The sequence below is a fragment of the Oncorhynchus masou genome, unplaced genomic scaffold, assembly GCF_036934945.1.
Source record: "Oncorhynchus masou masou isolate Uvic2021 unplaced genomic scaffold, UVic_Omas_1.1 unplaced_scaffold_2020, whole genome shotgun sequence".
NCBI lineage: Eukaryota > Metazoa > Chordata > Actinopteri > Salmoniformes > Salmonidae > Oncorhynchus > Oncorhynchus masou.
This window is the reverse complement of record NW_027008509.1, coordinates 3,807-31,295: the sequence shown is the minus strand read 5'-3', so window position 1 is coordinate 31,295 and position 27,489 is coordinate 3,807. Positions and strand designations below refer to the sequence as shown.

The window sequence follows — 27,489 nt, the reverse complement described above, 5'->3', positions numbered from 1 at the left end:
CTAGGTTAGCCAGCCAGCTATTGTCGTTCTTTTAAGTAACGGAACGCAATCAACCTTGCTAGCTAGCCAGCTAGCCCCGAATAGCAGCACTGTAGAAACTATTACACTCGGACGGAACGACTTGATTAGTGTAGTGTCAACATCGCAGCCACTACCAGCTAGCCTACTCCAGCAGTACTGTTTCATTTCAATCATTTTAGTCAATAAGATTCTTGCTACGTAAGCTTAACTTTCTGAACATTCGAGACGTGTAGTCCACTTGTCATTCAATCTCCTTTGCATTAGCGTAGCCTCTTCTGTACCCTGTTAACTATGTGTCTATCTATCCCTGTTCTCTCCTCTCTGCACAGACCATACAAACGCTCCACACCGCGTGGCCGCGGCCACCTAATCTGGTGGTCCCAGCGCGCACGACCCACGTGGAGTTCCTGGTCTCCGGTAGCCTCTGGAACTGCCGATCTGCGGCCAACAAGGCAGAGTTCATCTCAGCCTATGCCTCCCTCCAGTCCCTCGACTTCCTGGCACTGACGGAAACATGGATCACCACAGATAACACTGCTACTCCTACTGCTCTCTCTTCGTCCGCCCACGTGTTCTCGCACACCCCGAGAGCTTCTGGTCAGCGGGGTGGTGGCACCGGGATCCTCATCTCTCCCAAGTGGTCATTCTCTCTCTCTCCCCTTACCCATCTGTCTATCGCCTCCTTTGAATTCCATGCTGTCACAGTTACCAGCCCTTTCAAGCTTAACATTCTTATCATTTATCGCCCTCCAGGTTCCCTCGGAGAGTTCATCAATGAGCTTGATGCCTTGATAAGCTCCTTTCCTGAGGACGGCTCACCTCTCACAGTCCTGGGCGACTTTAACCTCCCCACGTCTACCTTTGACTCATTCCTCTCTGCCTCCTTCTTTCCACTCCTCTCCTCTTTTGACCTCACCCTCTCACCTTCCCCCCTACTCACAAGGCAGGCAATACGCTCGACCTCATCTTTACTAGATGCTGTTCTTCCACTAACCTCACTGCAACTCCTCCAAGTCTCCGACCACTACCTTGTATCCTTTTCCCTCTCGCTCTCATCCAACACTTCCCACACTGCCCCTACTCGGATGGTATCGCGCCGTCCCAACCTTCGCTCTCTCTCCCCCGATACTCTTTCCTCTTCCATCCTTTCATCTCTTCCCTCTGCTCATACCTTCTCCAACCTTTCTCCTGACTCTGCCTCCTCAACCCTCCTCTCTTCCCTTTCTGCATCCTTTGACTCTCTATGTCCCCTATCCTCCAGGCCGGCTCGGTCCTCCCCTCCCCGCTCCGTGGCTCGATGACTCATTGCGAGCTCACAGAACAGAGCTCCGGGCAGCCGAGCGGAAATGGAGGAAAACTCGCCTCCCTGCGGACCTGGCATCCTTTCACTCCCTCCTCTCTACATTTTCCTCCTCTGTCTCTGCTGCTAAAGCCACTTTTTACCACTCTAAATTCCAAGCATCTGCCTCTAACCCTAGGAAGCTCTTTGCCACCTTCTCCTCCCTTCTGAATCCTCCTCCCCCTCCCCCCCTCCTCCCTCTCTGCAGATGACTTCGTCAACCATTTTGAAAAGAAGGTCGACGACATCCGATCCTCGTTTGCTAAGTCAAACGACACCGCTGGTTCTGCTCACACTGCCCTACCCTGTGCTCTGACCTCTTTCTCCCCTCTCTCTCCAGATGAAATCTCGCTTCTTGTGACGGCCGGCCGCCCAACAACCTGCCCGCTCGACCCTATCCCCTCCTCTCTCCTCCAGACCATTTCCGGGGACCTTCTCCCTTACCTCACCTCGCTCATCAACTCATCCCTGACCGCTGGCTACGTCCCTTCCGTCTTCAAGAGAGCGAGAGTTGCACCCTTCTGAAGAAACCTACACTCGATCCCTCCGATGTCAACAACTACAGACCAGTATCCCTTCTTTCTTTTCTCTCCAAAACTCTTGAACGTGCCGTCCTTGGCCAGCTCTCCCTCTATCTCTCTCAGAATGACCTTCTTGATCCAAATCAGTCAGGTTTCAAGACTAGTCATTCAACTGAGACTGCTCTTCTCTGCATCACGGAGGCGCTCCGCACTGCTAAAGCTAACTCTCTCTCCTCTGCTCTCATCCTTCTAGACCTATCGGCTGCCTTCGATACTGTGAACCATCAGATCCTCCTCTCCACCCTCTCCGAGTTGGGCATCTCCGGCGCGGCCCACGCTTGGATTGCGTCCTACCTGACAGGTCGCTCCTACCAGGTGGCGTGGCGAGAATCTGTCTCCTCGCCACGCGCTCTCACCACTGGTGTCCCCCAGGGCTCTGTTCTAGGCCCTCTCCTATTCTCGCTATACACCAAGTCACTTGGCTCTGTCATAACCTCACATGGTCTCTCCTATCATTGCTATGCAGACGACACACAATTAATCTTCTCCTTTCCCCCTTCTGATGACCAGGTGGCGAATCGCATCTCTGCATGTCTGGCAGACATATCAGTGTGGATGACGGATCACCACCTCAAGCTGAACCTCGGCAAGACGGAGCTGCTCTTCCTCCCGGGGAAGGACTGCCCGTTCCATGATCTCGCCATCACGGTTGACAACTCCATTGTGTCCTCCTCCCAGAGCGCTAAGAACCTTGGCGTGATCCTGGACAACACCCTGTCGTTCTCAACCAACATCATGGCGGTGGCCCGTTCCTGTAGGTTCATGCTCTACAACATCCGCAGAGTACGACCCTGCCTCACACAGGAAGCGGCGCAGGTCCTAATCCAGGCACTTGTCATCTCCCGTCTGGATTACTGCAACTCGCTGTTGGCTGGGCTCCCTGCCTGTGCCATTAAACCCCTACAACTCATCCAGAACGCCGCAGCCCGTCTGGTGTTCAACCTTCCCAAGTTCTCTCACGTCACCCCGCTCCTCCGCTCTCTCCACTGGCTTCCAGTTGAAGCTCGCATCCGCTACAAGACCATGGTGCTTGCCTACGGAGCTGTGAGGGGAACGGCACCGCAGTACCTCCAGGCTCTGATCAGGCCCTACACCCAAGCAAGGGCACTGCGTTCATCCACCTCTGGCCTGCTCGCCTCGCTACCATTGAGGAAGTACAGTTCCCGCTCAGCCCAGTCAAAACTGTTCGCTGCTCTGGCCCCCCAATGGTGGAACAAACTCCCTCACGACGCCAGGACAGCGGAGTCAATCACCACCTTCCGGAGACACCTGAAACCCCACCTCTTCAAGGAATACCTAGGATAGGATAAGTAATCCTTCTCACCCCCCCTTAATGACTTAGATGCACTATTGTAAAGTGGCTGTTCCACTGGATGTCAGAAGGTGAATTCACCAATTTGTAAGTCGCTCTGGATAAGAGCGTCTGCTAAATGACTTAAATGTAAATGTAAATCATAGACCAGAGCTTTGCAGGGCTTTGCAGGTGTTATCATAGACCAGAGCTTTGCAAGTGTTATGATAGTAGACCAGAGCTTTGCAGGTGTTATCATAGACCAGAGCTTTGCAGGTGTTATCATAGACCAGAGCTTTGCAAGTGTTATGATAGTAGACCAGAGCTTTGCAGGTGTTATCATAGACCAGAGCGCTGCCGGTGTGCGTTCGCTAATTCCCTCCTTCTCTCTCTCTTTCTCTCTCTCGGAGGACCTGAGCCCTAGGACCATGCCTCAGGACTACCTGACATGATGACTCCTTGCTGTCCCCAGTCCAGCTGGCCGTGCTGCTGCTCCAGTTTCAACTGTTCTGCCTTATTACTATTCGACCATGCTGGTCATTTATGAACATTTGAACATCTTGGCCATGTTCTGTTATAATCTCCACCCGGCACAGCCGGAAGAGGACTGGTCACCACACATATGCTCTCTCTAATTCTCTTTCTTTCTCTCTCTCGGAGGACCCGAGCCCTAGGACCATGCCCCAGGACCACCTGACATGATGACTCCTTGCTGTCCCCAGTCCAGCTGGCCGTGCTGCTGCTCCAGTTTCAACTGTTCTGCTTATTATTATTCGACCATGCTGGTCATTTATGAACATTTGAACATCTTGGCCATGTTCTGTTATAATCTCTACCCGGCACAGCCAGAAGAGGACTGGTCACCCCACATAGCCTGGTTCCTCTCTAGGTTTCTTCCTAGGTTTTGGCCTTTCTAGGGAGTTTTTCCTAACCGCCGTGCTTCTACACCTGCATTGCTTGCTGTTTAGGGTTTTAGGCTGGGTTTCTGTACAGCACTTTGAGATATCAGCTGATGTACGAAGGGCTATATAAATACATTTGATTTTGATTTGATCATAGTAGACCAGAGCGTTGCAGGTGTTATCATAGACCAGAGCTTTGCAGGTATTATCATAGACCAGAGTTTTGCAGGTGTTATAGTAGACCAGAGCTTTGCAGGTGTTATCATAGTAGACCAGAGCTTTGCAGGTATTATCATAGACCAGAGCTTTGCAGGTGTTATCATAGTAGAACAGAGCTTTGCAGGTGTTATCATAGACCAGAGTTTGGCAGGTGTTATCGTAGTAGACCAGAGTTTTGCAGGTGTTATCGTAGTAGACCAGAGTTTTGCAGGTGTTATCATATATCAGAGCTTTGCACGTATTATCATAGACCAGAGCTTTGCAGGTGTTATTATAGACCAAAGCTTTGCAGGTATTATCATAGACCAGAGCTTTGCAGGTGTTATCATAGTAGACCAGAGCTTTGCAGGCGTTATCATAGTAGACCAGAGCATTGCAGGTATTATCATAGACCAGAGCTTTGCAGGTATTATCATAGACCAGAGCTTTACCGGTGTTATCATAGACCAGAGCTTTGCAGGTGTTATCATAGTAGACCAGATCTTTGCAGGTGTTATCATACACCAGAGTTTTGCAGGTGTTATCATAGTAGAGCAGAGCGTTGCAGGTGTTATCGTAGTAGAACAGAGCTTTGCAGGTGTTATCGTAGTAGACCAGAGCGCTGCAGGTGTTATCATAGACCAGAGCTTTGCAGGTGTTATCATAGTAGACCAGAGCTTTGCAGGTGTTATCATAGTAGACCAGAGCTTTGCAGGTATTATCATAGACCAGAGCTTTGCAGGTGTTATCATAGTAGACCAGAGCTTTGCAGGTGTTATCATAGTAGACCAGAGCTTTGCAGGTGTTATCATAGTAGACCAGAGCTTTGCAGGCATTATCATAGACCAGAGCTTTACAGGTGTTATCATAGACCAGAGCTTTGCAGGTGTTATCATAGACCAGGTCTACTATGATAACACCTGCAAAACTCTCATAGTAGACCAGAGCTTTGCAGGTGTTATCATAGACCAGAGCGTTGCAAGTATTATCATAGACCAGAGCTTTACAGGTGTTATCATAGTAGACCAGAGCTTTGCAGGTGTTATCATAGTAGACCAGATCTTTGCAGGTGTTATCATAGACCAGAGCTTTGTAGGTGTTATCATAGACCAGAGCTTTACAGATGTTATCATAGACCAGAGCTTTACCGGTGTTATCATAGACCAGAGCTTTGCAGGTGTTATCATAGACCAGAGCTTTGCAGGTGTCATCATAGTAGACCAGAGTTTTGCAGGTGTTATCATAGACCAGAGCTTTGTTGGTATTATCATAGACCAGAGCTTTGCAGGTGTTATCATAGTAGACCAGAGCTTTGCAGGTATTATCATAGACCAGAGCTTTGCAGGTATTATCATAGACCAGAGCTTTGCAGGTGTCATCATAGTAGACCAGAGCTTTGCAGGTGTTATCATAGACCAAAGCTTTGCAGGTGTTATCATAGACCAGAGCTTTGCAGGTGTTATCATAGTAGACCAGAGCTTTGCAGGTATTATCATAGACCAGAGCTTTGCAGGTATTATCATAGACCAGAGCGTTGCAAGTATTATCATAGACCAGAGCTTTACAGGTGTTATCATAGTAGACCAGAGCTTTGCAGGTGTTATCATAGACCAAAGCTTTGCAGGTGTTATCATAGACCAGAGCTTTGCAGGTGTTATCATAGTAGACCAGAGTTTTGCAGGTATTATCATAGACCAAAGCCATATTTCTAAGACGATTTCTGACCTCTTCTCAGCTCTGCTGTTTGAATGAAAGACAGAAGAGAGAGCAGGGGGACAGTTAGATCTGGGAGAGAGCAGTGGGACAGTTAGCTCTGGGAGAGAGCAGTGGAACAGTTAGCTCTGGGAGAGAGCAGTGGGACAGTTAGCTCTGGGAGAGAGCAGTGGGGCAGTTAGCTCTGGGAGAGAGCAGTGGGACAGTTAGCTCTGGGAGAGAGCAGGGACACAGTTAGCTCTGGGAGAGAGCAGGGACGCAGTTAGCTCTGGGAGATAGCAGGGGGACAGTTAGCTCTGGGAGAGAGCAGGGGGACAGTTAGCTCTGGGAGAGAGCAGTGGGACAGTTAGCTCTCTAGCAGGACAGTTAGCTCTCTAGCGGGACAGTTAGCTCTCTAGCAGGACAGTTAGCTCTCTAGAGGGACAATTAGCTCTCTAGCTGGACAGTTAGCTCTCTTGCGGGACAGTTAGCTGTCCAGAGGGACAGTTAGCTCTCCAGAGGGACAGTTAGCTCTCTAGCAGAACAGTTAACTCTGGGAGAGAGCACGGGGACAGTTAGCTCTCTAGAGGGGCAGTTAGCTCTCTAGAGGGAAAGTTAGCGAGTGGTCACATTCAGATTCTCAGGTTTCTCTTTTCTAACTCAAGTCAAACATCTCCATGGAAACCACCCCAACACGACAGCCAAACACACAAGTCCAGTCAAATCTCCCATCTCACACTCATCTTCCACAGAATAACACAGAGTATGCGTTCCAAATGGCACCCTATTCCCTATGAGTGCACTACTTTAGACCAGAGCCCTATTCCCTATATAGTGCACTACTATAGACTAGATCCCTATTCCCTATATAGTGCACTAATATAGACCAGAGCCCTATTCCCTATATAGTGCACTACTATAGACTAGATCCCTATTCCCTATATTGTGCACTACTATAGACCAGAGCCCTATTCCCTACATAGTGCACTACTATAGACCAGAGTCCTATTCCCTATATAGTGCACTACTATAGACCAGAGCCCTATTCCCTATATAGTGCACTACTATAGACCAGAAACCTATTCCCTATATAGTGCACTACTATGGACCAGAACCCTATTCCCTATATAGTGCACTACTTTAGACTAGAGCCCTATTCCCTACATAGTGCACTACTTTAGACCAGAGCCCTATTCCCTATATAGCGCATTACTTTAGACCAGAGCCCTATATAGTGCACTACTATAGACCAGAGCCCTATTCCCTATATAGTGCACTACATTAGACCAGAGCCCTATTCCCTATATAGTGCACTACTATAGACCAGAGCCTTATTCCCTATATAGTGCACTACTTTAGACCAGAGCCGTATTCCCTATATAGTGCACTACTTTAGACCAGAGCCCTATTCCCTATATAGTGCACTACTATAGACCAGAGCCATATTCCCTATATAGTGCACTACTATAGACCAGAGCCCTATTCCCTATATAGTGCACTACTATAGACCAGAGCCATATTCCCTATATAGTGCACTACATTAGACCAGAGCCCTATTCCCTATATAGTGCACTACTATAGACCAGAGCCCTATTCCCTATATAGTGCACTACTATAGACCAGAGCCCTATTCCCTATATAGTGCACTACCTTAGACCAGAGCTCTATTCCCTATATAGTACACTACCTTAGACCAGAGCCCTAATCCCTATATAGTGCACTACTATAGACCAGAGCCCTATTCCTATATAGTGCACTACTATAGACCAGAGCCTTATACCCTATATAGTGTACTACTATAGACCAGAGCCCTATTCCCTATATAGTCCACTACTTTAGACCAGAACCCTATTCTCTATATAGTTCACTACTATAGACCAGAGCCCTATTCCCTATATAGTGAACTACTATAGACCAGAGCCCTATTCCCTCGATAGTGCACTACTATAGACCAGAGCCCTATTCCCTATATAGTGAACTACTATAGACCAGAGCCCTATTCCCTATATAGTGCACTACTATAGACAAGAACCCTATGCAGAATAGAAGAGAGTAGGGAGGAGGAAGACTCCGTGTAGAATAGAAGAGAGGAGGGAGAAGGGAGACTCTCTTGAAGGGAGGAGGGAGACTCCGTGTAGAATAGAAGAGAGGAGGGAGGAGGGAGACTCTCTTGAAGAGAGGAGGGAGGAGGGAGACTCTGTGTAGAATAGAAGAGAGGATGGAGACTCTCTTATAGAGAGGAGGGAGGAGGGAGACTCTGTGTAGAATAGAAGAGATGAGGGAGACTCCGTGTAGAATAGAAGGGAGGAGGGAGACTCCGTGTAGAATAGAAGAGAGGAGGGAGACTCCGTGTAGAATAGAAGAGACGAGGGAGGAGGGAGACTCCGTGTAGAATAGAAGGGAGGAGGGAGACTCCGTGTAGAATAGAAGGGAGGAGGGAGACTCTGTGTAGAATAGAAGGGAGGAGGGAGACTCCGTGTAGAATAGAAGGGAGGAGGGAGACTCCGTGTAGAATAGAAGGGAGGAGGGAGACTCTGTGTAGAATAGAAGGGAGGAGGGAGACTCCGTGTAGAATAGAAGAGAGGAGGGTGGAGGGAGACTCCGTGTAGAATAGAAGGGAGGAGGGAGACTCCGTGTAGAATAGAAAGGAGGAGGGAGACTCCGTGTAGAATAGAAAGGAGGAGGGAGACTCCGTGCATAATAGAAGAGATGAGGGTGGAGGGAGACTCCGTGTAGAATAGAAGAGAGGAGGGAGACTCCGTGTAGAATAGAAGAGATGAGGGTGGAGGGAGACTCCGTGTAGAAAAGAAGGGTGGAGGGAGACTCCGTGTAGAATAGAAGGGAGGAGAGAGACTCCGTGTAGAATAGAAGGGAGGAGGGAGACTCCGTGTAGAATAGAAGGGAGGAGGGAGACTCTGTGTAGAATAGAAGAGAGGAGGGAGGAGGGAGACTCCGTGTAGAATAGAAGAGAGGAGGGAGACTCCGTGTAGAATAGAAGGGAGGAGGGAGACTCTGTGTAGAATAGAAGGGAGGAGGGAGACTCCGTGTAGAATAGACTCCGTGTAGAATAGAAGGGAGGGAGACTCCGTGTAGAATAGAAGGGAGGAGGGAGACTCAGTGTAGAATAGAAGGGAGGAGGGAGACTCCGTGTAGAATAGAAGGGATATTCTCCGTGTAGAATAGAAGGGAGGAGGGAGACTCCGTGTAGAATAGAAAGGAGGAGGGAGACTCCGTGTAGAATAGAAAGGAGGAGGGAGACTCCGTGTAGAATAGAAGGGAGGAGGGAGACTCCGTGTAGAATAGAAGGGAGGAGGGAGACTCCGTGTAGAATAGAAGGGAGGAGGGAGACTCCGTGTAGAATAGAAGGGAGGAGGGAGACTCCGTGTAGAATAGAAGGGAGGAGGGGGACTCTGTGTAGAATAGAAGGGAGGAGGGAGACTCTGTGTAGAATAGAAGGGAGGAGGGAGACTCTGTGTAGAATAGAAGGGAGGAGGGAGACTCCGTGTAGAATAGAAGGGGGGAGGGAGACTCCATGTAGAATAGAAGGGAGGAGGGGGAGACTCTGTGTAGAATAGAAGGGAGGAGGGGGAGACTCTGTGTAGAATAGAAGGGATGAGGGAGACTCTGTGTAGAATAGAAGGGGGGAGGGAGACTCCGTGTAGAATAGAAGGGAGGAGGGGGAGACTCTGTGTAGAATAGAAGGGAGGAGGGGGAGACTCTGTGTAGAATAGAAGGGATGAGGGAGACTCTGTGTAGAATAGAAGGGAGGAGGGAGACTCCGTGTAGAATAGAAGGGAGGAGTGAGACTCCGTGTAGAATAGAAGGGAGGATGGAGTCTCCGTGTAGAATAGAAAGGAGGAGGGATACTCCGTGTAGAATAGAAGGGAGGAGGGGGAGACTCTGTGTAGAATAGAAGGGAGGAGGGAGACTCCGTGTAGAATAGAAGGGAGGAGGGGGAGACTCTGTGTAGAATAGAAGGGAGGAGGGAGACTCCGTGTAGAATAGAAGGGAGGAGGGAGACTCCGTGTAGAATAGAAGGGAGGAGGGAGACTCCTTGTAGAATAGAAGGGAGGAGGGAGACTCCTTGTAGAATAGAAGGTAGGAGGGAGACTCCGTGTAGAATAGAAGGGAGGAGGGAGACTCCGTGTAGAATAGAAGGGAGTAGGGAGACTCCGTGTAGAATAGAAGGGAGGATGGAGACTCCGTGTAGAATAGAAAGGAGGAGGGAGACTCCGTGTAGAATAGAAGGGAGGATGGAGACTCCGTGTAGAATAGAAAGGAGGAGGGAGACCCGTGTAGAATAGAAAGGAGGAGGGAGACTCCGTGTAGAATAGAAGGGAGGAGGGAGACTCCGTGTAGAATAGAAGGGGGGAGGGAGACTCCGTGTAGAATAGAAGGGAGGAGGGGGAGACTCTGTGTAGAATAGAAGGGATGAGGGGGAGACTCTGTGTAGAATAGAAGGGATGAGGGAGACTCTGTGTAGAATAGAAGGGACGAGGGAGACTCCGTGTAGAATAGAAGGGAGGAGGGAGACTACGTGTAGAATAGAAGGGAGGATGGAGACTCCGTGTAGAATAGAAAGGAGGAGGGAGACTCCGTGTAGAATAGAAGGGAGGAGGGGGAGACTCTGTGTAGAATAGAAGGGAGGAGGGAGACTCCGTGTAGAATAGAAGGGAGGAGGGGGATACTCTGTGTAGAATAGAAGGGATGAGGGAGACTCTGTGTAGAATAGAAGGGGGGAGGGAGACTCCGTGTAGAATAGAAGGGAGGAGGGAGACTCAGTGTAGAATAGAAGGGAGGAGGGAGACTCCGTGTAGAATAGAAAGGAGGAGGGAGACTCCGTGTAGAATAGAAAGGAGGAGGGAGACTCCGTGTAGAATAGAAGGGGAGGAGGGAGACTCCGTGTAGAATAGAAGAGGAGGGAGACTCCGTGTAGAATAGAAGGGAGGAGGAGACTCCGTGTAGAATAGAAGGGAGGAGGAGACTCCGGTAGAATAGAAGGGAGGAGAGGAGACTCCGTTAGAATAGAAGAGGAGGGAGGGGACTCTGTGTAGAATAGAAGGGAGGTTCCAGATGAAGGAGGGGAGACTGAAGAGACGTGTAGAATGAAGAAGGGGGAGGGAGACTCCGTGTAGAATAGAAGGGAGGAGGGAGACTCCGTGTAGAATAGAAGGGAGGAGGGGGAGACTCTGTGTAGAATAGAAGGGAGGAGGGAGACTCCGTGTAGAATAGAAGGGAGGAGGGGGAGACTCTGTGTAGAATAGAAAGGAGGAGGGAGACTCCGTGTAGAATAGAAAGGAGGAGGGAGACTCCATGTAGAATAGAAGGGAGGAGGGAGACTCTGTGTAGAATAGAAGGGAGGAGGGAGACTCCGTGTAGATGAAGAGGAGGAGACAGGTTACAGATGAAGAGGAGGAGACGGGTTACAGATGAAGAGGAGGAGACGGGTTACAGATGAAGAGGAGGAGACAGGTTCCAGATGAAGAGGAGGAGACTTGTTACAGATGAAGAGGAGGAGACGGGTTACAGATGAAGAGGAGGAGACGGGTTACAGATGAAGAGGAGGAGACAAGTTACAGATGAAGAGGAGGAGACGGGTTCCAGATGAAGAGGAGGAGACGGGTTACAGATGAAGAGGAGGAGACAAGTTACAGATGAAGAGGAGGAGACGGGTTACAGATGAAGAGGAGGAGACAGGTTACAGATGAAGAGGAGGAGACGGGTTACAGATGAAGAGGAGGAGATGGGTTACAGATGAAGAGGAGGAGACGGGTTACAGATGAAGGGGAGGAGACGGGTTACAGATGAAGAGGAGACGGGTTCCAGATGAAGAGGAGACGGGTTACAGATGAAGAGGAGGAGACGGGTTACAGATGAAGAGGAGGAGACGGGTTACAGATGAAGAGGAGGAGACGGGTTACAGATGAAGAGGAGGAGACGGGTTCCAGAAAGATTTATAAGCCCTGAGACAATGGAGACATGGATTGTGTACGTGTCATTCAGAGGGTAAATGACAAAATATTGAAGTGCCTTTGAACGGGGTACGGTGGTAGGTACCTTAGAAACGGCTACGGTGGTAGGTGTCTTTGAACGGCTACGGTAGTAGGTGTCTTTGAACAGGGTATGGTAGTAGGTGTCTTTGAACGGGGTACGGTGGTAGGTACCTTAGAAACGGCTACGGTGGTAGGTACCTTTGAACGGCTACGGTAGTAGGTGTCTTTGAACAGGGTATGGTGGTAGGTACCTTTGAACGGGGTATGGTAGTAGGTACCTTTGAACGGCTACGGTGGTAGGTACCTTTGAACGGCTACGGTGGTAGGTACGTTTGAACGGCTACGGTGGTAGGTGTCTTTGAACAGGGTATGGTAGTAGGTGTCTTTGAACGGGGTACGGTGGTAGGTACCTTAGAAACGGCTACGGTGGTAGGTACCTTTGAACGGCTACGGTAGTAGGTGTCTTTGAACAGGGTATGGTAGTAGGTACCTTTGAACAGGGTATGGTGGTAGGTACCTTAGAAACGGGGTATGGTAGTAGGTGTCTTTGAACAGGGTATGGTAGTAGGTGTCTTTGAACAGGGTATGGTAGTAGGTACCTTTGAACGGCTACGGTGGTAGGTACCTTTGAACAGGGTATGGTAGTAGGTGTCTTTGAACAGGGTATGGTGGTAGGTGCCTTTGAACAGGGTATGGCAGTAGGGGTCTTTGAACAGGGTATGGTAAGTGGTGGTCTTTGAACAGGGTATGGTGGTAGGTGCCTATGAACAGGGTATGGTAGTAGGGGTCTTTGAACAGGGTATGGTAGTAGGTGTCTTTGAACAGGGTATGGTAGTAGGTGTCTTTGAACAGGGTATGGTGGTAGGTGCCTTTGAACAGGGTATGGTAGTAGGTACCTTTGAACAGGGTATGGTAGTAGGTACCTTTGAACGGCTACGGTAGTAGGTGCCTTTGAACAGGGTATGGTAGTAGGTGTCTTTGAACAGGGTATGGTAGTAGGTACCTTTGAACGGGGTATGGTGGTAGGTACCTTTGAACAGGGTATGGTGGTAGGTACCTTTGAACAGGGTATGGTAGTAGGTACCTTTGAACATGGTATGGTAGTAGGTACCATACCACTGGTTTGTGTCAAGAACTGCAACGGCGCTGGGTTTTTCGCACTCAACAGTTTCACGCTCAGTTTCCTGTGTGTATCAAGAATGGTCCACCACCCAAAGGACATCCAGCCAACTTGACACAACTGTGAGAAGCGTTGGAGTCAACATGGACCAGCATCCCTGTGGAACCCTTTCTACACCTTGTGGAGTCAATGCCCCAAAGGATTGAGGCTGTTCTGAGGTTGAAAGCAGGTGCAACGCAATATTTGGAAGGTGTTCCTAATGTTTTGTACACTCAGTGTAGTTCAACACCAAATAGAACCAGGTAAATTAAATCAGGTAACAGAATCAGTTAAATGTGTGTCCATGGACCAGAGTGCACTGCAAGCTGGGCGGAGAAACAAGCAGAAAGCAACTAACATTCAGACGGGAAGTAGACAAATGTTCGCACAGGAAACAGGAAGTAGTCAAAGACGAGGACAACTCACCAGTCATGTCTGGAGGGAATGCAGCGAAGGGCTCTGGAAGAGATAAAAGAAGGAATTATTTTTATTAATCAAAGAAATAAAGAAATCAAATGGACAGATGATGGTAATGAATGCCACTCGTCAACAATTACTGTACCCAGTGGGAATCAGGTAAGGAGAGGACAGACAGGCATTCTTCCTCAGTGTGTTAGCCGTGTTTTAGTGAGTATTATAAGGGTGAACTAATGGCTCCCAGACTCGTTAAGAGAGGAAGATGAGACTGAGAGGAGAGAGGGAGATGAGACTGAGAGGTGAGAGGAAGGTGAGACTGAGAGGAGAGAAGAAGGTGAGACTGAGAGGAGAGAGGGAGATGAGACTGAGAGGAGAGAGGAAGATGAGACTGAGAGGAGAGAGGGAGATGAGACTGAGAGGAGAGAAGAAGGTGAGACTGAGAAGAGAGAGGGAGATGAGACTGAGAGGAGAGAGGAAGATGAGACTGAGAGGAGAGAGGGAGATGAGACTGAGAGGAGAGAAGAAGGTGAGACTGAGAGGAGAGAGGGAGATGAGACTGAGAGGTGAGAGGAAGATGAGACTGAGAGGAGAGAAGAAGGTGAGACTGAGAGGAGAGAATAAGGTGAGACTGAGAGGAGAGAGGGAGATGAGACTGAGAGGAGAGAGGAAGATGAGACTGAGAGGAGAGAGGGAGATGAGACTGAGAGGAGAGAAGAAGGTGAGACTGAGAGGAGAGAGGGAGATGAGACTGAGAGGTGAGAGGAAGATGAGACTGAGAGGAGAGAAGAAGGTGAGACTGAGAGGAGAGAAGAAGGTGAGACTGAGAGGAGAGAAGAAGGTGAGACTGAGAGGAGAGAAGAAGGTGAGACTGAGAGGAGAGAAGAAGGTGAGACTGAGAGGAAAGAGGAAGGTGAGACTGAGAGGAAAGAAGAAGGTGAGCGTGAGAGGAGAGAAGGTGAGACTGAGAGGAGAGAGGGAGATGAGACTGAGAGGAGAGAGGAAGGTGAGACTGAGAGGAGAGAAGAAGGTGAGACTGAGAAGAGAGAGGGAGATGAGACTGAGAGGAGAGAGGGAGGTGAGACTGAGAGGAGAGAGGGAGATGAGACTGAGAGGAGAGAGGGAGATGAGACTGAGAGGAGAGAGGGAAATGAGACTGAGAGGAGAGAAGAAGGTGAGACTGAGAAGAGAGAGGGAGATGAGAGTGAGAGGAGAGAGGGAGATGAGACTAAGAGGAAAGAGATAGGTGAGACTGAGAGGAGAGAGGGAGATGAGACTGAGAAGAGAGAGGGAGATGAGACTGAGAGGAGAGAGGAAGGTGAGACTGAGAGGAGAGAAGAAGGTGAGACTAAGAGGAAAGAGATAGGTGAGACTGAGAGGAGAGAAGAAGGTGAGACTGAGAGGAGAGAAGAAGGTGAGCGTGAGAGGAGAGAAGGTGAGACTGAGAGGAGAGAGGGAGATGAGACTGAGAGGAGAGAGGAAGGTGAGACTGAGAGGAGAGAGGAAGGTGAGACTGAGAGGAGAGAGGGAGATGAGACTGAGAGGAGAGAAGAAGGTGAGACTGAGAGGAGAGAGGGAGATGAGACTGAGAGGAGAGAGGAAGGTGAGACTGAGAGGAGAGAGGAAGGTGAGACTGAGAGGAGAGAGGGAGATGAGACTGAGAAGAGAGAGGGAGATGAGACTGAGAGGAGAGAAGAAGGTGAGACTGAGAGGAGAGAGGGAGATGAGACTGAGAGGAGAGAGGGAGATGAGACTGAGAGGAGAGAGGAAGGTGAGACTGAGAGGAGAGAGGAAGGTGAGACTGAGAGGAGAGAGGGAGATGAGACTGAGAGGAGAGAGGAAGGTGAGACTGAGAGGAGAGAGGAAGGTGAGACTGAGAGGAGAGAGGAAGGTGAGACTAAGAGGAAAGAGATAGGTGAGACTGAGAGGAGAGAGGGAGATGAGACTGAGAAGAGAGAGGGAGATGAGACTGAGAAAAGAGAAGGAGATGAAACAGAGAGGAGAGAGGAAGATGGGGGGGCTGAGGGAACATAGAAGGAACATAGAAGGCTTAATCAGAACGGTTGGAATTATGTTGAGAAAATTAACCAGCAGAGACAGAGACAGAGACAGAGACAGAGACAGAGACAGAGACAGAGACAGAGACAGAGACAGGGGGGTTCTCTTGGCAGGCTGACTGACTGACTGACTGACTGGGTTGCCTGATGTCCGTGTCAATAATTAACCCTCCTGTACTGCATCTGGCAGGGACTGAGTCTGTCTAGTAATTTCTTCTGACAGCAGTCTCCTCTCTGTTTATCAAAAAAAGAGGAGAGGGAGAAGAGAATGAGGAGAGAAGGAGGAGAGGGAGGAGAGAAGGGAGAGATGGAGAAGAGGAGGAGGAGGAGAAAAGGAGGAGAGGGAGAAGAGAAGGAGGAGAGGAATAAGAGGGAGGAGAGAAGGGGAGAGGGAGAGAAGGAAGGAGGAGAGGGAGAAGAGGGAGGAGAGAAGGAGGAGAGGAATAAGAGGGAGGAGAGAAGGAGGAGAGGGAGAAGAGGGAGAGAAGGAAGAGAGGGAGAAGAGGGAGAGAAGGAAGAGAGGGAGAAGAGGGAGAGAAGGAAGAGAGGGAGAAGAGAAGGAGGAGAGGGAGAAGAGAAGGAGGAGAGGAACAAGAGGGAGGAGAGAAGGGGGAGAGGGAGAAGAGGGAGAGAAGGAAGAGAAGGAGGAGAATAAGAGGGAGAAGAGAAGGTGGAGAGAGGGAGGAGAGGAGGAATAGAATGATGAGAGAGAGAAGAGAAGGAGGAGAGGAAGAAGGATGAATTGAAACATAGATTAGGATGGAAGCCCAGGGGCTTTGTGTGGCCTACTTTCTAGTAGATCTTTCCTTCTTCTTTTTTTCCGGTGTGAACTTGACAGAGAGTGTGAGAGAAAGGGAGAGAGATCGTGAGAGAGTGTGTGTGTGTGAGAGAGAGCCCAAGCACCTCACATAGGGCGAGACACCCCCAGAACAGGGAGACACCCTCCCAGACCAGCGAGACACCCTCCCAAAACATGGAGACACCCTCCCAGACCAGGGAGACACCCTCCCAGACCAGCGAGACACCCTCCCAGAACAGGGAAACACCCTACCAGACCAGCGAGACACCCTCCCAGAACATGGAGACACCCTCCACCCTCCCAGAACATGGAGACACCCTCCCAGACCAGCGAGACACCCTCCCAGAACATGGAGACACCCTCCCAGACCAGCGAGACACCGTCCCAGAACAGGGAGACACCCTCCCAGACCAGCGAGACACCCTCCCAGAACAGGGAAACACCCTACCAGACCAGCGAGACACCCTCCCAGAACATGGAGACACCCTCCCAGAACATGGAGACACCCTCCCAGACCAGCGAGACACCCTCCCAGAACATGGAGACACCCTCCCAGACCAGCGAGACACCGTCCCAGAACAGGGAAACACCCTCCCAGACCAGGGAGACACCCTCCCAGAACATGGAGACACCCTCCCAGACCAGGGAGACACCCTCCCAGAATAAATAGAGACACCCTCCAAGACCAGGGAGACTCCCAGAATAACAACTATCTCGGCCTAAACATCAATGCCACAGGTAACTTCCACAAAGCTGTGAACGATCTAAGAGACAAGGCAAGAAGGGCATTCTATGCCATCAAAAGGAACATAAAATTCAACTTACCAATTAGGATCGGACTAAAAATACTTAAATCAGTTTTTTATTTTTTATTTTTATTTCATCTTTATTTAACCAGGTAGGCTAGTTGAGAACAAGTTCTCATTTACAACTACGTCCTGGCCAAGGTAAAGCCAAGCAGTGCGACAAAAACAACAACACAGAGTTACACATGGAGTAAACAATAAACAAGTCAATAACACAGTAGAAAAAAAATAATCTATATACATTGTGTGCAAAAGGTATGAGGAGGTAGGCAATAAATAGGCCATAGGAGTGAATAATTACAATTTAGCAGATTAACACTGGAGTGATAAATGATCAGATGGTCATGTGCAGGTAGAGATACTGGTGTGCAAAATGCAGAAAAGTAAATAAAATAAAAACAGTATGGGGATGAGGTAGGTAAATTGGGTGGGTGGGCTATTTACAGATGGACTATGTACAGCTGCAGCGATCGGTTAGCTGCTCAGATAGCAGATGTTTAAAGTTGGTGAGGGAGATAAAATTCTCCAACTTCAGAGATTTTTGCAATTCGTTCCAGTCACAGGCAGCAGAGAACTGGAAGGAAAGGCAGCTTTAGGGATGATCAGTGAGATACACCTGCTGGAGCGCGTGCTACGGGTGGGTGTTGCCATCGTGACCAGTGAACTGAGATAAGGCGGAGCTTTACCTAGCATAGACTTGCAGATGACCTGGAGCCAGTGGGTCTGGCGGCGAATATGTAGCGAGGGCCAGCCGACTAGAGCATACAGTGATAAACTGCATCCAGTTTGCTGAGTAGAGTATTGGAAGCTATTTTCTAAATGACATCGCCGAAGTCGAGGATCGGTAGGATGGTCAGTTTTACGAGGGTACGTTTGGCGGCGTGAGTTAAGGAGGCTTTGTTGCGGAATAGAAAGCCGACTCTAGATTTGATTTTAGATTGGAGATGTTTGTTATGAGTCTGGAAGGAGAGTTTGCAGTATAGCCAGACACCTAGGTACTTATAGACATATTCTAGGTCGGAACCATCCAGGGTGGTGATGCTAGTCGGGCGTGTGGGTGCAGGCAGCGAACGGTTGAAAAGCATGCATTTGGTTTAACTAGCGTTTAAGAGCAGGTGGAGGCCACGGATGGAGTGTTGCAAGGCATTGAAGTTAAATTACTCTCTATGGCTATGAGGTCTGGGATTCACTCACCAACCAATAATTCACAAAAAGCAACAAACCCCCAAGTATCCCCAGAGTACAAAGCAAAACCCCCAAATAATTCACGTAGAGCAGAATTATAAATCCAGAATATAGCTGTTAAATACCACAACCACCTCAAGGAAAGCGATGCCCAACCCTTCCATCACAAAGAAACTCCCCAGGACAGCAACACAATTAGACCCAACCAAATCATGAGAAAATTATTTGAAACATTGGAAGGACTCAAGCAAAAACAGATCAAACTAGAATGCTATTTGGCCCTAAACAGAGAGAACACAGTGGCAGAAAACCTGACCACCGTGACAGACCCAAATTAATAAAAAAAAATAACTATGTACAGACTCAGTGAGCATAGTCTTACTATTGAGAGAGGCAAACCTGGCTCTCAACAGAGGGCAGGATATGTTGCCATGGTCCACAAAATGAGGTGGAAACTGAGCAGCACTTTCTAACCTTCCTGCAAAATGTACGACCGTAGACACATATTTCCCTTAAATTACACAGATCCACAAAAGAAATGAAACACAAATCAAATTTGGAAAAACTCCTGTATCTATTAAGCAAAATAGCCCAGTGTCAGAAAAATATGTGACCTGCTGCCACAAGAAAAGGTATACCAGTGGAAAAGAAACACCAATGAAAAATTACCTAAAAATGAAAAGGAAAAAATATAAAGTAAGATGTTCTGAAGTATCTGAAAGATCAGGAAAGATATTTATTTAATATTTTGCAGTAAACATATATATGTACTTTACTTCCATACATTTTTTCAGCATCGGTGACCTTCAGACGAGTCTTGTGAGACCTGTGGGCCTAGAGAAAAACAACCAACGAGAGAGTCTCATCTTTCCATCTTCCATCAAGATGGAAAGATGGATACAGTGGGATGAGATGCACCCCCCCAGATATCTCTGGCTTAAACTGATGAGATGCACCCCCCCAGATATCTCTGTCTTAAACTGATGAGATGCATCCCCCCCAGATATCTCTGGCTTAAACTGATGAGATGCATGCCCACCCAGGTATCTCTGGCTTAAACTGATGAGATGCACCCCCCAGATATCTCTGGCTTAAACTGATGAGATGCATCCCCCAGATATCTCTGGCTTAAACTGATGAGATGAACCCCCCAGATATCTCTGGCTTAAACTGATGAGATGCACCCCCCAGATATCTCTGGCTCAAACTGATGAGATGCATCCCCCAGATATCTCTGGCTTAAACTGATGAGATGCACCCCCCAGATATCTCTGGCTCAAACTGATGAGATGCATCCCCCCCCAGATATCTCTGGCTTAAACTGATGAGATGCACCCCCCAGATATCTCTGGCTTAAACTGATGAGATGCATCCCCCCAGATAATTCTGGCTTAAACTGATGAGATGGATCCCCCCATATATCTCTGGCTTAAACTGACGAGATGCATCACCCCCAGATATCTCTGGCCCTAAATTGATGAGATGCATACCCCCAGATATATCTGGCTTAAACTTATGAGTTGCACCCCCCCCCCCAGATATCTCTGGATTAAACTGATGAGATGCATCCCCCCAGATATCTCTGGCTTAAACTGATGAGATGCACCCCCCAGATATCTCTGGCTTAAACTGATGAGATGCATCCCCCCAGATATCTCTGGCTTAAACTGATGAGATGCACCCCCCAGATATCTCTGGCTTAAACTGATGAGATGCACCCCCCTAGATATCTCTGGCTTAAACTGATGAGATGCATCCCCCAGATATCTCTGGCTTAAACTGATGAGATGCACCCCCAGATATCTCTGGCTTAAACTGATGAGATGCACCCCCCTAGATATCTCTGGCTTAAACTGATGAGATGCATCCCCCCCAGATATCTCTGGCTTAAACTGATGAGATTTATCAACCCCAGATATCTCTGGCTTAAACTGATGAGATGCATCCTCCCCAGAAATCTCTGGCTTAAAATGATGAGTTGCACCCCCCAGATATCTCTGGCTTAAACTGATGAGATGCATACCCCCAGATATCTCTGGCTTAAACTGATGAGATGCATCCCCCCCAGATATCTCTGGCTTAAACTGATGAGATGCACCCCCCTAGATATCTCTGGCTTAAACTGATGAGATGCATCCCCCCCAGATATATTTGGCTTATACTGATGAGATGCACCCCCCAGATATCTCTGGCTTAAACTGATGAGATGCATCCCCCCCAGATATATTTGGCTTATACTGATGAGATGCACCCCCCCAGATATCTCTGGCTTAAACTAATGAGATGCATCCCCCCAGATATTTCTGGCTTAAACTGATGAGATTTATCAACCCCAGATATCTCTGGCATAAACTGATGGGATGGGTCCCCCCATATATCTCTGGCTTAAACTGACAATATGCACCCCTCCAGATATCTCTGGCTTAAACTGATGAGAGACATACCCAGCAGATATCTCTGGCTTAAACTGATGAGATGCATGCCCCCAGATATCTCTGGCTTAAACTGATGAGATGCATCCCCCCAGATATCTCTGGCTTAAACTGATGAGATGCACCCCCCCCCAGATATCTCTGGCTTAAACTGATGAGATGCATCCCCCAAGATATCTCTGGCTTAAACTGATGAGATGCATCCCCCAAATAATTCTGGCTTAAACTGATGACATGCACTCCTCCCCCCAGATATCTCTGACTTAAACTGATGAGATGCACCCCCCCAGATATCTCTGGCTTAAACTGATGAGATGCACCCCCCCAGAAATCTCTGGCTTAAACTGATGAGATGCACCCCCCAGATATCTCTAACTTAAACTGATGAGATGCATGCCCCCCAGATATCTCTGTCTTAAACTGATGAGATGCACCTCCCCCCAGATATCACAGGCTTAAACTGATGAGATGCATCCCTCCAATATATCTCTGGCTTAAACTGATGAGATGCACCCCTCCAATATATCTCTGTCTTAAACTGGTGAGATGCATCTCCCCCAGATATCCCTGGCTTAAACTGATGAGATTTATCAACCCCAGATATCTCTGGCTTAAACTGATGAGATGGAACCCCCATATAGCTCTGGCTTAAACTGACGAGAATCACCCCCCCCCCAGATAGCTCTGGCTTAAACTGACGAGATGCATCACCCCCAGATATCTCTGGCTTAAACTGATGAGATTTATCAACCCCAGATATCTCTGGCGTAAACTGATGAGATGCACCCCCCCAGATATCTCTGGCTTAAACGGATGAGATTTATCAACCCCAGATATCTCTGGCTTAAAATGATGAGATGCATCCCCAGATATCAATGGCTTAAACTGATGAGATGCACCCCCCCAGATATCTCTGGCTTAAACTGATGAGATTGATACACCCAGATATCTCTGGCTTAAACTGATGAGATGCCTCCCCCCAGATATCTCTGGCTTAAACTGATGAGATGCATCCCCCAGATATCTCTGGCTTAAACTGATAAGATGCACCCCACCCCCAGATATCTCTGGCTTAAACTAATGAGATGCATCCCCCCAGATATCTCTGGCTTAAACTGATAAGATGCACCCCACCCCCAGATATCTCTGGCTTAAACTGATGAGATGCATCCCCCCCAGATATCTCTGGCTTAAACTGATGAGTAGTATCCCCCCAGATATCTCTGGCTTAAACTGATGAGATGCATCCCCCCAGATATCAATGGCTTAAACTGATGAGATGCATCCTCCCCAGAAATCTCTGGCTTAAACTGATGAGATGCGCCCCCCAGATATCTCTGGCTTAAACTGATGAGATGCATACACCCAGATATCTCTGGCTTAAACTGATGAGATGCGTCCCCCCAGATATCTCTGGCTTAAACTGATAAGATGCGTCCCCCCAGATATCTCTGGCTTAAACTGATGAGATGCACCACCCCCCAGATATCTCTAGCTTAAACTGATAAGATGCACCCCACACCCAGATATCTCTGGCTTAAACTGATGAGATGCATCCTCCCCAGAAATCTCTGGCTTAAACTGATGAGATGCACCCCCCAGATATCTCTGGCTTAAACTGATGAGATGCACCTCCCCCCAGATATCTCAGGCTTAAACTGATGAGATGCATCATCCCCAAAAATCTCTGGCTCAAACTGATGAGATTTATCAACCCCAGATATTTCTGGCGTAAACTGATGAGATGCATCCCCCCCAGATATCTCTGGCTTAAACTGATGAGATTTATCAACCCCAGATATCTCTGGCTTAAACTGATTAGATGCACCCCCCCAGATATCTCTGGCTTAAACTGACGAGATGCATCACCGCCAGATATCTCTGGCTTAAACTGATGAGATGCATCCCCCGCCCCCAGATATCTCTGGCTTAAACTGATAAGATGCGTCCAACCCAGATATCTCTGGTTTAAACTGATGACATGCAACCCCCCAGATATCTCTGGCTTAAACTGATGAGATGCACCACCCCCAAAGATATCTATGGCTTAAACTGATGAGATGCATCCCCCCAAGATATATCTGGCTTAAATTGATGAGATGCATCCCCCCCAGATATCTCTGGCTTAAACTGATGAGATGCATCCCCCCAGATATCTCTGGCTTAAACTGATGAGATGCATCCCCCCCATATATCTCTGGCTTAAACTGATGAGATGCATCCCCCCAGATATCTCTGGCTTAAACTGATGAGATTTATCAACCCCAGATATCTCTGACTTAAACTGATGAGATGGATCCCCCCAGATAGCTCTGGCTTAAACTGACGAGCTCTGGCTTAAACTGACGAGATGCATCACCCCCAGATATCTCTGGCTTAAACTGATGAGATTGATCAACCCCAGATATCTCTGGTGTAAACTGATGAGATGCACCCCCCCAGATATCTCTGGCTTAAACGGATGAGATTTATCAACCCCAGATATCTCTGGCTTTAACTGATGAGATGCATCCCCCCCAGATATCTCTGGCTTAAACTGATGAGATGCATCCTCCCCAGATATCTCTGGCTTAAACTGATGAGATGCATACACCCAGATATCTCTGGCTTAAACTGATGAGATCGTCCCCCAGATATCTCTGGCTTAAGCTGATAAGATCGTCCCCCCAGATATCTCTGGCTTAAACTGATGAGATGCACCACCCCCCAGATATCTCTGGCTTAAACTGATAAGATGCACCCCACACCCAGATATCTCTGGCTTAAACTGATGAGATGCATCCTCCCCAGAAATCTCTGGATAAACTGATGAGATTTACCCCCCAGATATCTCTGGCTTAAACTGATGAGATGCATCCCCCCAGATATTTCTGGCTTAAACTGATGACATGCACTCCTCCCTCCCACCAGATATCTATGGCTTAAACTGATGAGATGCATCCCCCCCAGATATCTCTGGCTTAAACTGATGAGATGCACCCCCCCAGATATCTCTGGCTTAAACTGATGAGATGCATCCTCCCCAGAAATCTTTGGCTTAAACTGATGAGATACACCCCCCCAGATATCTCTGGCATAAACTGATGAGATGCATGCCGCCCAGATATCTCTGTCTGAAACTGATGAGATGCACCCCCCCCAGATATCTCTGGCTTAAACTGATGAGATGCATCCCCCCAAGATATCTCTGGCTTAAACTGATGAGATGCACCACCCCCCAAGATATCTCTGGCTTAAACTGATGAGATGCATCCCCCCCCAGATATCTCTGGCTTAAATTGATGAGATGCATCCCCCAGATATCTCTGGCTTAAACTGATGAGATGCATCCCCCCAGATATCTCTGGCTTAAACTGATGAGATGCATCCCCCCCATATATCTCTGGCTTAAACTGATGAGATGCATCCCCCCAGATATCTCTGGCTTAAACTGATGAGATTTATCAACCCCAGATATCTCTGACTTAAACTGATGAGATGGATCCCCCCAGATAGCTCTGGCTTAAACTGACGAGCTCTGGCTTAAACTGACGAGATGCATCACCCCCAGATATCTCTGGCTTAAACTGATGAGATTGATCAACCCCAGATATCTCTGGTGTAAACTGATGAGATGCACCCCCCCAGATATCTCTGGCTTAAACGGATGAGATTTATCAACCCCAGATATCTCTGGCTTTAACTGATGAGATGCATCCCCCCCAGATATCTCTGGCTTAAACTGATGAGATGCATCCTCCCCAGATATCTCTGGCTTAAACTGATGAGATGCATACACCCAGATATCTCTGGCTTAAACTGATGAGATGCGTCCCCCCAGATATCTCTGGCTTAAGCTGATAAGATGCGTCCCCCTAGATATCTCTGGCTTAAACTGATGAGATGCACCACCCCCCAGATATCTCTGGCTTAAACTGATAAGATGCACCCCACACCCAGATATCTCTGGCTTAAACTGATGAGATGCATCCTCCCCAGAAATCTCTGGATAAACTGATGAGATTTACCCCCAGATATCTCTGGCTTAAACTGATGAGATGCATCCCCCCAGATATTTCTGGCTTAAACTGATGACATGCACTCCCCCCTCCCACCAGATATCTATGGCTTAAACTGATGAGATGCATCCCCCCCAGATATCTCTGGCTTAAACTGATGAGATGCACCCCCAGATATCTCTGGCTTAAACTGATGAGATGCATCCTCCCCAGAAATCTTTGGCTTAAACTGATGAGATACACCCCCAGATATCTCTGGCATAAACTGATGAGATGCATGCCGCCCAGATATCTCTGTCTTAAACTGATGAGATGCACCCCCCAGATGCATCCCCCAAGATATCTCTGGCTTAAACTGATGAGATGCATCCCCCAGATATCTCTGGCTTAAACTGATGAGATGCATCCCCCCAGATATCTCTGGCTTAAACTGATGAGATGCATCCCCCCCAGATATCTCTGGCTTAAACTGATGAGATGCATCCACCCAGATATCTCTGGCTTAAACTGATGATATGCATCCCCCCTAGATATCTCTGGCTTAAACTGATGAGATGCATCCCCCAGATATCTCTGGCTTAAACTGATGAGATTTATCAACCCCAGATATCTCTGGCTTAAACTGATGAGATGGATCCCCCAGATAGCTCTGGCTTAAACTGACGAGATGCATCCCCCCAGATATCTCTGGCTTAAACTGATAGATTTATCAACCCCAGATATCTCTGGCTTAAACAATGAGATGCATCCCTCCAGATATCAATGGCTTAAACTGATGAGATGCACCACCCCCAGATATCTCTGGCTTAAACTGATGAGATGCATCCCCCAGATATCTATGGCGTAAACATCCCCCAGATATTTCTGGCTTAAACGGATGAGATTTATCAACCCCAGATATCTCTGGCTTAAACTGATGAGATGCATCACCCCCCAGATATCTCTGGCTTAAACTGATGAGATGCGTCCCCCCAGATATCTCTGGTTTAAACTGATGAGATGCAACCCCAGATATCTCTGGCTTAAACTGATGAGATGCACCACCCCCCAGATATCTCTGGCTTAAACTGATGAGATGCATCCCCCAAGATATCTCTGGCTTAAACTGATGAGATGCATCCCCCAAGATATCTCTGGCTTAAACTGATGAGATGCATCCCCCAAGATATCTCTGGCTTAAACTGATGAGATGCATCCCCCTTAAAGATATCTCTGGCTTAAACTGATGAGATGCACCATCCCCCAAGATATCTCTGGCTTAAACTGATGAGATGCATCCCCCCAGATATCTCTGGCTTAAACTGATGAGATGCATCCCCCCAGATATCTCTGGCTTAAACTGATGAGATGCATCCCCCCAGATATCTCTGGCTTAAACTGATGAGATGCATCCACCCAGATATCTCTGGCTTAAACCCCCCAGATATCTCTGGCTTAAACTGATGAGATGCATCCCCCCAGATATCTCTGGCTTAAACTGATGACATTTATCAACCCAGATATCTCTGGCTTAAACTGATGAGATGGATCCCCCCAGATAGCTCTGGCTTAAACTGACGAGATGCATCACCCCCAGATATCTCTGGCTTAAACTGATGAGATTTATCAACCCCAGATATCTCTGGTGTAAACTGATGAGATGCATCCCCCAAGATATCTCTGGCTTAAACGGATGGATTTATCAACCCCAAACTGGCTTAAACAATGAGATGCATTCCCCCAGATATCAATCTCTGATGAGATGCACCACCCCCAAAATATCTCTGGCTTAAACTGATGAGATGCATCCCCCAGATATCTCTGGCTTAAACTGATGAGATGCATCCCCCCCAGATATCTCTGGCTTAAACTGATGAGATGCATCCACCCAGATATCTCTGGCTTAAACTGATGAGATACATCCCCCAAGATATCTCTGGCTTAAACTGATGAGATGCATCCCCCAAGATATCTCTGGCTTAAACTGATGAGATGCATCCCCCAGATATCTCTGGCTTAAACTGATGAGATGCATCCCCCCAGATATCTCTGGCTTAAACTGATGAGATGCATCCACCCAGATATCTCTGGCTTAAACTGATGAGATGCATCCCCCTAGATATCTCTGGCTTAAACTGATGAGATGCATCCCCCCCCAGATATCTCTGGCTTAAACTGATAAGATCGTCCCCCAGATATCTCTGGTTTAAACTGATGACATGCAACCCCCCAGATATCTCTGGCTTAAACTGATGAGATGCACCACCCCCAAGATATCTCCTGGCTTAAACTGATGAGATGCATCCCCCAAGATATCTCTGGCTTAAACTGATGAGATGCATCCCCCCAAGATATCTCTGGCTTAAACTGATGAGATTTATCAACCCCAGATATCTCTGGCTTAAACTGATGAGATGGATCCCCCCAGATAGCTCTGGCTTAAACTGACGAGATGCATCACCCCCAGATATCTCTGGCTTAAACTGATGAGATTTATCAACCCCAGATATCTCTGGTGTAAACTGATGAGATGCACCCCCCCAAGATATCTCTGGCTTAAACGGATGAGATTTATCAACCCCAGATATCTCTGGCTTAAACTGATGAGATGCATCCCCCGCCCCCAGATATCTCTGGCTTAAA

At 48.1% G+C, this 27,489-nt stretch overlaps 1 protein-coding gene across 1 annotated transcript in view; it reads right to left on the bottom strand.

Annotated features, from left to right (window-relative positions):
* Window positions 1-13,632, bottom strand: part of LOC135532780 (neuropilin-2-like) — a 57,437-nt gene extending 43,805 nt beyond the window's left edge. Inside the window, exon 1 of the mRNA XM_064960218.1 lies at window positions 13,603-13,632. Within this exon, the coding sequence (XP_064816290.1) occupies window positions 13,603-13,609 (7 nt within the window). The 5' untranslated portion in view covers window positions 13,610-13,632. The remainder of the gene's footprint in view (window positions 1-13,602) is intronic.
* Window positions 13,633-27,489: the final 13,857 nt, after the last annotated feature.